The following is a 12,475-nucleotide window of genomic DNA, read 5'->3' on the forward strand; positions in this document are numbered from 1 at the left end:
GCTAGTCTCGAACTCCTGACCTCAAGTGATCTCTGCCTGCTTCGGCCTCCCAAAGTGCTGTGGTTATAGATGTGAGCCACTGAGCCCAGTCCGAAATTCATTTTTAAATTTCACATTTCCAGTGTGGTTATGGTTACAAATTTGATTTATCCAATTTTTTTTTTTTTTTTTTTTTTTTGAGACGTTGTCTTGCTGTGTCGCCCAGGCTGGAATGCAGTGGCAAGATCTCTGCTCATTGCAAGCTCTGCCTCCCAGGTTCACGCCATTCTCCTGCCTCAGCCTCCCGAGTAGCTGGGACTACAGGCACCAGCCACCATGCCCGGCTAATTGTTTGTATTTTTAGTAGAGACGGGGTTTCACTGTGTTAGCCAGGATGGTCTCGATCTCCTGACCTCGTGAGCCACCGCGCCCGGCCTTTCTTTCTTTCCTTTTTTTTTTTTGACAGAGTCTCGCTCTGTCACCCACGTTGGAGTGCAATGGCGCGATCTCGGCTCACTCCAGTCTCTGCCTTCTGAGTTCAAGTGATTCTCCTGCCTCAGCCTCCTGAGTAGCTGGGATTACAGGCACCCACCACCACACCAAGCTTATTTTTCTATTTTTAGTAGAGACAGGGTTTCACCATGTTGGTCAGGCTGGTCTCGAGCTCCTGACCTCAAGAGGATCACCTCAGGTGATCCACCTGCCTCAGCCTCCCAAAGTGCTGGGATTACAGGCATAAGCCACCGTGCCTGGTCTGACTTACCCAATTTTATCCTGGTAGGCAGGAGAACAGATTCTTATTGAAACTGTGTAAACTGAGTCATAAAAAGTAAAAAGATTGAGTTATGATACTTTATACAGTATTTAATCATTGGTCTAAGCAGTTTCTGGACAAGACTGAACAATATATTCAGTATTTTTCTTTTTCTTTTTTTTTTTTTTTTTGAGATGGAATCTTGCTCTGTCGCCCAGGCTGGAGTGCGGTGGCATGATCTTGGCTCACTGCAACCTCTGCCTTCAGGGTTCAAGCGATTCTCCTGCATCAGCCTTCCGAGTGGCTGGTATTACAGGCACATGCCACCACGCCCAGCTAATTTTTGTATTTTTAGTAGAGACGGAGTTTTGCCATGTTGGCCAGGCTGGTCTCCAACTCCCGACCTCAGGTGATCCGCCTGCCTCGGCCTCCCAAAGTGCTGGGATTACAGGTGTGAGTCACCATGCCCGGCCCTATATTCAGTATTTTTCTACAGAATCATTCATAAAATGTTTTTGGTGGCTTCTTTAGCTTATAACCTATATTAAAACCTTTCACAGGATATTTTTCTCCCTGATCTCTGAGGGGGAAAGATATTACTATTTCTATAAAGTATACCTTAAGTTGGGGGTTAGAGATAGATTGAGATGAAAGTATTGTTCTCTTATGACCATTTAAAATAAAATATTAACCACAATTAAGTCATTCATTTAGTCTTAGGTAATTCTTCTTTTTTTGATCTTGTGTTAAGCAGCCTACTTACACAGAATTGACTGGTTTGTACAACATAATCATGAAAATCATGACCCATTCCCTTGATACAGTTATGACAGTTGTTGACTCATGATGTCAACTTTATACCAGGATGCCTGCATCCATGAGTCTCTTCCATGTAAATAGCCATAGTTAAGATGATTTGGTACAGTTACTAATAATCTTTTGATATTTATTTAAAAGACTTAATTTATAAGACACATTTCCTCAGGTATGGTGGCAGCAAAAATCTTGACGCACATTTAGTTCTTGAGTGTCATTGCTCCTGTGTGACTTAGTTGCTCACTATATCTCGTACACAACTGTCATCCTTAGAATTTTGTACACCATTGATATAGTTTGGATTTGTATCCCCACCCAAATCTAATGTTAAATCATAATCCTCTATGTTGGAGGTGGGGCCTCGTGGGAGATAATTGGGTCATGGGCTGGATTTTTCATGAATTGTTTAGCAACATCCCCCTTGGTACTGTCCTCCACAATAGTGAGTGAGTTCTTGTGAGATCTGGTCATTTAAATAGTGTGTAGCACCTCTCACCTTTCTCTTGTTCTTGCCTCTGCCATGTGATGTGCATGCTCCCCCTTTGCCTTCCATCATGTTTGTAAATTTCCTGAGCCCCCACCCCAAGAACCCGAGCAGATACACTGTACTTCCTGTACAGCGAGCAGAATTGTGAGCCAATTAAACCTCTTAATAAATTACCCATTTTCAAGTATTTCTTTATAGCAATGCAAGAATGAACTAATACAACCATCAGTGAAGATTTCCTTCACCTGTCTTCTAGGACCCTTGTTTTCCAAATGCTATGTCTTTTTATTGATTTATTCTGTCCTTGGCAGGAGAATTCTTAGAATTCTCCCTGCCTGTAGAAAGCTACACATTCTCTAGTAGCTTTTTGAGAAAGGGTGCATGGGAGATACAGGTTTTAAAGACAATGCATGTTTGAAAAAGGTCATTCTATGTTTTCATGCTTGATTGATAGTTTGGCTGGGTATAGAACTCTAGGTTGAAATTCTTTTCCTTCAGAATTTTAAAGACACTGCTCCATTATCTTCTTCCTACTATTATCACCACTGAGAAATCTGAAGCCATTCTGATTTCAGATTTCTCCTCTCAGTGGAAGCTTGTAGAATTGGTTATTAGTCTTTACTCTTATGGAATTTCAATGGAACCTGCCCTTGTGTGGATCTGTTTATTATGGTCTGCTGGCATGCTTTGGGCTCTTTGGTCTGGAAATTCTTGCCCTTCAACTCTGGAAAGTTTTCTTAAATGATTTCATTGGTGATGTATTTGTGTGTGTGTGTGTGATTCCAATTTGAATATTTGGATGGATACTCCAATTGTATCTTTTCTTCTGATTTGTAATTTTGTCTTTTTGCTAAGGTTGGTTTCTTCAACTTTATCATCCAGTCCTTCTATTGAGTTTTTCATTTTTTTCTATCATGTTCTTAATTTTCATTCCTTTTCTATAGCATTCTATTCTTGACTCAAGAATGTAACATTTTGTCTGCATATATTCATTTTTTTGAAGTTTTCTTATTCCTGCATAGTCTATTGCTTCATGTATTTTTTTTGTTTTTGTTTTCTTTTGGTCTCTGTCATGTTGGAAACTTTTCTCAATTGCCTTCCTTAGGTAACTGCATAATGTGATGTGGAAGATTCAAAAGTTGATTGCCTTATCTAAGTTTGACAGTTTGAAACTTCCCTTTAGGCTGATCTGGGTCAGCCATTTTGGGAGAGTTCTCCAGAGACCTTAGGTCTTATGTCTTGTGCTGGTCAGACACCCTCAGGGAATAGTCTTCCATTTTTATAAATAGAGAAATAGGCTCTGATTGCCAGCACTCTGGGAGATTCATGAAGAGGACTAGGGATCTCTGCAGTCAGGACTTAGTCCTTCTCTTTTTGATATAGTACTTTCAGGTTTTGTTTTTATTTTATTTTTTTTAAGACAGAATCTTACTCTTGCTCAGGCCAGAGTGCACTGGCACAATCTTGGCTCTCTGCAACCTCTGCCTCCCAGGCCAAGGGATTCTCCTGTCTCAGCCTCCCGAGTACCTGGGATGACAGGTGTGTGCCACCACGCCCAGCTAATTTTTGTATTTTTAGTAGAGACAGGGTTTTGCCATGTTGGCCAAGCTGGTCTCGAACTCCTGACTTCAGGTGATCCACCTGCCTTGGCCTCCCAAAGTGCTGGGATTACAGGCATGAGCCACCGTGCCCGGCCAGGTACTCTCATTTTTAACTGCAGATGTTGTCTTCAGACTTTTGTTAGGGTTGGGAGGGGCAGATAGTCACTGTTAAATGTGTTTGGTAAAGGCTTCTAAGGTATCTTTCTGCTTCTTAAACAGCTGTCACTATTTTGGCCATTTTATCGTTCTCTCTGCTCCCTTCACTCTGGTTTTCAAAGGTGCTTGGTTCTTTTACTTTCTATGATTTTCAGATTTCTGCCAGGTAAATCAGATTGGTTCTTAACTTGTCACCACTGCAGCTTGGAATATTGTATGTTAGGGATTGCTACATTAGTTACAACTGGTCGTGCTTATTTATTTTTTTTGAGACAGAGTCTCACTCGGTCGCCTAGGCTGGAGTGTAGTAGCTCGATCTCGGATCACTGCAGCCTCCACCTCCCAGGTTCAAGTGATTCTTGTGCCTGAGCCTCCCTGAGTAGCTGGGACTACAGGTGCGCCACCATGCCTGGCTGATTTATGTATTTTTAGTAGAGACGGGGTTTTGCCATGTTGGTCAGGCTGGTCTGGAACTCATGGCCTTGAGTGGTCTGCCCACTTTGGCCTCCCAAAGTGTAGGGATTACAGGCGTGAGCCATCGTGTCCGGCTGGTCCTGCTTATTTTTCAGCTTCCCAAATCTTAGTAGCTGTTACCTCTTATTTCTCTCTGTTTTTTTAGGATTTATGTAGTTTTAGTGGGATTAGGTGTTTTTGGTTCATCATCTTAATACCATTCTAACATGCCTTTTAGATTTAAATATGTGTAATGTTAATAATAACTTACAATTAGAGCATCTTAATTAAATAAATAAAACATATATTTACTCTCAACCAAATACAGTGAAAATTTTTCTTTAGATTCTATAGTTTTCAATAATTTGCATATGCAAAGTTTTCAAATAGTATAATATATATAAAATGTAATGGTTGACTAGAATTAATTCTAGTTTTTTTTTTTTCTTTCTTTACTAATTGTGTGACTCCTGGCAAATGATTACATTCTCTGGTCATAAAAATTTGAGATTGTAGCGCTCTTATTTTACATGGTCATTGCAAGAGTGAAATAAAAAAAAAAATTGAATGCAGCCTGGGCAACATAGTGAGACATTATCTCTACAGAAAATTTTAAAAATTAGCCAGTTGTGGTGGTGTACACCTGTGGTCCCAGTTACTCCAGAGGCTGAAGTGAGAGAGTCTCATGAGCCCAGAAAGTTGAGGCTGCAGTAAGCTGAGCCATGATTGCACCACTGCACTGTAGCCTGTCTACAAACAAACAAAAAAACAAAAAGACTTGTGAAAAGTGCTGATTTTTAATTAGGAAAAGATTAAACATTGGATAGTCATGGAATTGTTTACCGAACATTAGAAATTGGTTGCAAGTGTTTATGCTTCTGTAAATAAACGATTGGTCTCATTACAAATGACCCAATATAAAACAAATTTCTTAAAACCTGTGACATTAATACAGTCAAGGTGAATCCTGCTTTTTTAGTAATATTAATAAAACTTAAAAGTAAATCACTTATGTTTCCTGTAGATTTTCTCAGAGTCATCTATCATAATAAGCACATAGTAGTTCCCATGTAGTGCCTGAAAAGTGCCCTACAAAAGTTATTTTTTCCATCTTGGATTCTGAACTGCAGATGTTTTTAGGCCAAGACTAAAATCTTAGTTGACATATTAGTTGACTTCTTCCTAGAAAGTAGGAGTTGAGATCCTAAAAATGAAGGTTCTTTTGAGATTTTTGTGGTAGAAACAAAAACACAGAATTTCAGCTCACTATTTATTGAGCAAATAACTGTGTTCTATACTGTGGAAGAGAATGGAAAATGAATCAAGATGTGATTTATATCCTTATATAAAGATTATTTGCATAAAGATACAAGTAATGAAATGTGGTAAGTATAATGATGATATGCATAAAAGATCTTGAGAGAGTAATGATACCTGGTTTGGGGATGTGCGTATTAAGGAGAGAGTAAGCAAAGAATTACCAGTGATAGGGTAATATAGGTTGAATCATGTAAAGGATATATCAAGTAAACTATAATAGGATAGTTTCTTTGGGATAAAGGTGTTAGCCTTGACACTATTTATCTGAATAACAGCCTAATTATTTTCCTTTTCTAAACTGTTTCATCAGACACAGAAACAGAACCAATGTGTGAAGGGACGGATAAAGCTCTGTCAGCTGGTACTAAGTGTTGTCTGGGTTGTATTTCTGCTTGTATCAGTTTTGTGAAATTATTTAATCTTATTGGAGAATTCTGGATTTTCGGATTAGGGATGTCCAACCTGTATTATTAGTAGCCAGCAGCTTTCTCTTGGTAGACTATGTTTAGACTAAGAAAAAAGTAGTCAGGATTTACATTGGAAACGTATTTGGCAAGAGAAGGGAGGCTTGAAGAAGATATCATCCATTTGACAGTGTGTTCCATAATTTAAATCTTTGTGGATCAGACTTCCTAAAAACACTTTGCTTCCAGAATGTAAGAAAGTGTTCATTAGGCAGCTCTGAATATTTTGGCTATGTGTACCATCTTTCCCCACCCCCCAATTAAACATAGATTCCAGTGCTACAGTAATATCAATTCTGTTCCAGCCTTTCTCAATTTACCAAATCTTGCTTTTGTTTTTAATTATAATTTTTTTTGAGACAGGATCTGGCTCTGTTGACTAGGCTGGATGGAGTGCAGTGGTTCAAGTTCACTGTAGCCTTGAACTTCTGGGCTCAAGTGATCTTCCTGCATCAGCCTCTTGAGTAGCTGGAAGTACAGGTTCATATTACCACACCTGCTAATGTTTTAAAAATTTTTTTTGTAGAGACAGAGATCTCGCTTTGTTGGCCACGCAGGTCTCAAACTCCTGGCTTCAAGAGAGCCTTCCGCCTTGGCCTCCCAGAGTGTTGGGATTATAGGCGTGAAGCACTGTGCTTGGCCTAAATCTTGCTTTTAATGAATAGTCTTTGCTTGAGAATCACAGTTGTATCTTTAAAGAATTAATATGGCTTGGATCAAGTTTAACTTTTTTTTTCTGATATACTGAAGTTGTTACATACATTATTCATTTTGCCTCATGGAAAATACATAAGGACCTTTTAAAGATAAGCAATTTAAAAAACTTTTATTATGGAAAATTTCAAATATATACTGAAATAGAATGAGATAATAAATTCTGTGCGCCCATTGCTCAGCTTGAACCATTGTCAAGTCATAGGGCCAATCTCCTTTTAGCTATATCCCTATTACTCCCCTATACCCTTAAAACGTTTTAGTAAATACCTATATTTAGTGATAGATAGAACAAGATACACAGGTTAGCTAGATTTTAGGAAGGTAGACTGAGGAAGAGAGAAATAAAACGTGGATTCTATTGCTGATGTGAACAGGTTCTCTCTGTGCTTTTGTCCTTCCCTTCTCTTTGATTGATATGTTTCTGCCAACCCACATTTGTTGGAGCTCTTTCAAATTTGTCTTGCTAATATATCTATTAGACTGAGTTTTACTCTTTTTTAAAATTCCCTTCTTTCCATCAGGGTGCCTATAATTCTTTGTTTTTATTTGCTTTTCACTCACATCAAAAAGTTGGGAGGTCTTTGTCAGGGCATGAAATGTAATTTGCCCTGGGACTAAACACTCACCTGGGGATTAATGTTTGTGACCATCTGTACTACTGAAGAGAAGAAATTATTTTTATATCTATGGTAAATTACTCAAAATAAGCTTTTTGCCATCTTCTAGAGATTCTGTTATCAAGGTTCAAAAATTTAATTGTAGGCTTTAACTGTTCTGCTAGATTTGAGCACTTTGGGGCTTTTAGATTCTGTGGAGAAAATCTTTAGCCTTCTATAAATTGAAATTAACTTAATCAAGTCATTTTCAGGATTTAAACAATTTTCTAGAAATTATAAAATTGAAATTCTTTTCATGATAAAACTATAAAAGGTAAAAAAAAAAAAAAGGCCTTGAGCAAGGTTTAACTTTTTTTTTTTTTTTTCTGGACTGAAATGGAGGCTTTCTTTCAAGCGAATTCCCTGATGTTTGCTCTGTGTGATTTGGCTCCATCTCTGTAACTGCTAATATGTGGCATGGATTTCAAGTTGTTTGGGATCTGGATGTGCCCAAAGTCTGTATTGCAAGACGGGATTCACAGGCATTATGTTACAAAACTGGCTTGCTGCCTTGTTTTCTTTTTCTGTGTCCTGTGTAGCTGCATTGTTTGTTGCAGTATATGCATTAGCTGTTGTCTATGTTCAGTTTCCTGCAGGCTGACAAAGTGGGAGGGGCTTTGTTTGTTACATAGCTGAGTTTTCACTGTGTGAGTTCTTGAGTGCACATTGCAGCCATCTTAATTACACTTTTGTGCAACTGAGACTGTGCAGCTGTCTCAAAATGGCTGCTAACCTAGTCTTTGTAGCTGCTTAGGCAGCAAGTATGTCAGTGAGGAGACTTGTCACATGCATCAGGACCAGAGGTAAGAACCAATTACTCTTTTATCTTAAACATTCTCATTTTTTTCTTTTTTAAAAAGGAATTTAACTGAGTTTACTTAGAGGGGTGAACTTAGAGCTTGGTTTTTAAAAAGTTGAAATGTTTGGTAGAACCTTTAAGCCTTTATTATGGAAACAGTACATAGCATGGTGGGGTCAAAGGTTAAATTCCTGTAATTTCTCACCATTTTATATTCTGTCATTGCCAGAACATTTGATCACCATAGTAGTGCATTTCTGGCCTAATTAATGTAATATTCCTTTTGTGTAGGCTATTTTAGTGTGTTTGGTATTTATTTGTAGAAATTAAAACAATATATTATCTGAATAGATTTTTTTTTTAAAGGATCCATAAATAAGCCTTGTTTTGCACAAAGACTACAATTTTTCTACGGTTTTGTGAGGTATTGTGTGGAAGCTTTTTGGAAAGAAGGGTAATTATATAAATCATGAAAAAAAATTTTTAATACTGTCCAAAATCTTTTTTTTTGGCATTATGGGTTGCAATTCTTTCTCATCATGCTGCCTCCTCCCAGTATCCAACTCTTTGACATTTTTAATGCTGCTTTGCTTCTTTGTTCAAATTACTTTTTGCTTAAGTTGGCATTCAGATTCAGATTTTGAATTTAGAAATAAATTCACATCTAGTCATGGATACCTCTTTTTAAAAAATATATCGAATGTATTCAAATACCATCAGAGCTGAAGTACTCAGTTAATTAAGTTATATTTTCATTTTAGTCTTAATTCAAACCTGTAGTATATTTAAAAGAAATATAGCTCAATGATTTTGTAAATTTAATTTCAAAAAGTTTAAAAAGCTTTCTTAACATCGTTCTGGAGTAGAAATGTTTATTGAGATACTGTAAGTCTGTGGTTACCCAGAAAGATGGGAGAATGAAATTCTTATTCACGTAGTATTTCAGATAGCAGAAAAGGCATACTTTAAGCAGCAATACTTAAATTGCAGTACCTGTTAAAATATTTTTTAGCTGGTATAATATACTCCTGGTTTTGTCCGTAGAGTATTAAGAATATATCCCTGACTTATATGACATAGAACAGTAAGTTCTAAACTTTCTGAGTAGAGCAGCTTTCTAAAAACAGAAACTTTTTGCATGTTAAACTCTTAGGGAGGATTCCAATATATAAAAGGGATACTTATGGTTTCTGCTTAATTCTGCAAGGCTTAAGAAACAAAAGGACACGTGATATTTTATTGTTATGTACTTATTTTATATTGTAAACTTATTCACATGCCATGTGTATTTAATAAAATGACAATAATTATGCTATTAAGATAAACAAAACTTTGAAACGAGATCGTACATGACAATTATAATCTTGTATTAGATCCAGATCTAGTTCACTTATTTGTAGAACCTTGGCCTCTTAAGGCACTGTGGAATTCAGTTTGAAAATTATTCTAGAATGTGTCTTCGTTATGTTGATTTTTGATGTTCATGAAGATGGAATATAAGATCTATATGTACATGACTTAACAGTTTAAAATTGTTGACTTGTCTCAGCCTTGTGTTTATATTTGTTAGTTACATTTTTTTTAAACAAAATAATTGTTTTTCCTAACTAAATCAGTGTCCATTTATTTAGTGGCTTAAAATATATTCTGGGATCAGTATTTATCTCAGTTTCATCAACAGCTTTAGCATTTTTGTTTCACTTTAGTCACTACATTGTAAAATCTTTAGGGCTGTCTTATATGACATAGTAGATTCTCATAATTTGAACACTAATTTATGTAAATCATTCAGTCATATGAACTGTCCCTAAAAAAGAAAAAGAAAAACATTTCAATGTGTTTGAGGGATTCTATTCATCATTCCTTTCAGTAAGGTTATCCTTGGAGTGAGTACGACATAGAAAAGTGAATGTGCTGTGACCTTGATCACTCTTATTTTCATGCCTTTTAATAGTAATAACAGCTCATTTTCTTGGTGGCGAGAGTGGGAGGGGAGGAGACTCTAGTGTTTAAAAATATGTGTATTTCAAAACATTTTATATAATGTCGAAAAACTGTCCATGTTGAAATTATTGAGCAGTTTATGCTGGTCTTGAGTGGGATCTTAGGGAAATTTTAATAACCCAGTCTTTTTGCCTTCTATTGCTAACTGTAATATTTGCCCCTACCCTCTACAAGATTATTACTTGTACATGAGGAAATACTAATGCCCTATGGTTACTCAGGATATTATTGCTAATTCTTTCCCTGCTGTGTTGCATTTTTGCAACTGTAAGCATAAATTACCCCTTAATGAGATGATTGCTTTTGGGATTGGTGATAGTTCTCAAATTTTCTGTTCCAAGTTCCAGTTAGCTATTATGCTGGGTAATTGAGGGCATAATAAATCTGGGAGCTGAATAATTGAAGTTTTATGATGTTATTTTGTCACTTTTAAAAATTCTCCCCTTTTGTTTACCCTTTTTCATGAACAATTTCATCTGCATAAGCCTCTAAGAGAAACGTTAGGGTGGTGGCACTGGCCAAGGGTCCAAACCTGAATTTGAATACTGTTTTTGCTACCTTTTTCTGACATTGACGAGCTTATTCCATTTTCTTTCTTTCCTTTCATTCTTTCTTTTTTTTTTTTTTTGAGACGGAGTTTCACTCTTATGGCACAGGCTGGAGTGCAATGATGCGACCTCGGCTCACTGCACCCTCTGCCTCCTGGGTTCAAGCCATTCTCCTGTCTCAGCCTGCCTCCTGGGTTCAAGCCATTCTCCTGTCTCAGCCTCCCGAGTAGCTGGGATTACAGGCATGTGCCACCATGCCCGGCTAATTTTTATATTTTTAGTAGAGATGAAGTTTCTTCCTGTTGGTTAGGCTGGTCTCGAACTCCTGACCTCAGGTGATCTGCCCGCCTTGGCCTCCCAAATTGCTGGGATTACAGGCGTGAGCCACTGTGCCCTGCTAATTTTTTTTTTTTTCAAGACGGAGTCTCACTCTGTCGCTGAGGCTGGAGTGTAGTGGTGAAATCTCAGCTCTCTGCAACCTCCGCCTCCCAGGTTCAAGTGATTCTCCTGCCTCAGCCTCCCGAGTAGCTGACATTACAGGCGCCCATCACCACGCCCGGCTAATTTTTGTAGTTTTAGTAGAGATGGGGTTTCATTATGTTGGCTAGGCTGGTCTTGAACTCCTGACCTAAAGTGATCCGCCTGCCTAGGCCTCCCAAAGTGTTGGGATTATAGGCGTGAGCCACTGTGCCCAGCCTTCTTTCTTTCTTTACTGGAGACAGAGTCTCACTCTGTTTCTCAGGCTGGAGTGCAGTGGCAATCTGAGCTCACTGCAACCTCCACTTCCTGGGTTCAAATAATTCTTGTGCCTCAGCCTCCTGAGTAGCTGGTATTACAGGCATGTGCCACCAAGCTAATTTTTGTGTTTTTAGTAGAGACGGGGTTTTATCATGTTGGCCAAGCTGGTCTCGAACTCCTGGCCTCAAGTGATCTGACCACCTCAGCTTCCTGACATGCTGGGATTACAGGCATGAGTCATCGTGCCCTGTGTTCATTCCATTTTTTGATTTTCGTTTCTTCGTCTATAAAATGGGGGAAAATTCCTATCTATTTGGTAAGCATATGCTCAGAATCAATTTACATAATGTTTCAGAATAGTATCTTGAAATACTCTGCAAAAATCTTGCATACTAATTTTCTCAGTAATATCCAAATGCATTTCAGTTTATTTGCCTCTCAAGTGTCATATACCTTTTCAAGTGTGATTGGATCAGTGTGTATTTAAAAACTATGGGAAATTTCTTACATAACTCATGCTCAGAAGCAAGAAGTGCTCAGTAACATCATATCCACTTAGTAATGTTATATATTCGTTTTTGTAGTACCGGGACCTACTCTGTTAGCATAAATTAGCCATCCTTTGTTGTGTATGGATATGGCAGATGTATTTATTAAGTAAAGCCAATATAGAATGTTGACATTACAGAATTTAGAGGAGTAGGAGAAGTGTTTTGGGTATAGTCTGGCTGAGTTCTTCAAATACACTGTGAGAAAATAACTTATCTAAAAACATGACTTGAATTCACGGCCTAGAGTTTCCTGTGTTTCAGTACAAATAAGAATCATAAAAACAGTAAATTCTCTTTGAAAAAAATTCATTTTCAGAGCTATAAACTGGCAGCCAGCAAACTTACTTTTATTCTTTAGTCACCAGCCCATTTCTCTAATTGTTTGTTTTTTGTTTTTTTTTGTTTTTGAGACAGAGTTTTGCTCTTGTTGCC

At 37.6% G+C, this 12,475-nt stretch overlaps 1 protein-coding gene across 6 annotated transcripts in view; it reads left to right on the plus strand.

The window, feature by feature from the left end:
* The window catches only part of ATF7IP (activating transcription factor 7 interacting protein), a 132,490-nt gene that overhangs the window by 11,835 nt on the left and 108,180 nt on the right, over window positions 1-12,475 (plus strand). The window contains exon 1 of one of the 6 annotated variants that reach the window (XM_001157281.7): window positions 7,863-8,206. The exons of 3 other annotated variants lie outside the window; for them this stretch is intronic. In XM_001157281.7, the coding sequence (XP_001157281.5) occupies window positions 8,190-8,206 (17 nt within the window). In that variant the 5' untranslated portion in view covers window positions 7,863-8,189. Of the gene's footprint in view, window positions 1-7,862; window positions 8,207-12,475 lie in introns of those variants that run through there. 2 more of the 6 variants (XM_009424899.5, XM_016923006.4) reach the window with 2 other exon arrangements.

Source organism: Pan troglodytes, chromosome 10 (assembly GCF_028858775.2).
Source record: "Pan troglodytes isolate AG18354 chromosome 10, NHGRI_mPanTro3-v2.0_pri, whole genome shotgun sequence".
Taxonomy (NCBI): domain Eukaryota; kingdom Metazoa; phylum Chordata; class Mammalia; order Primates; family Hominidae; genus Pan; species Pan troglodytes.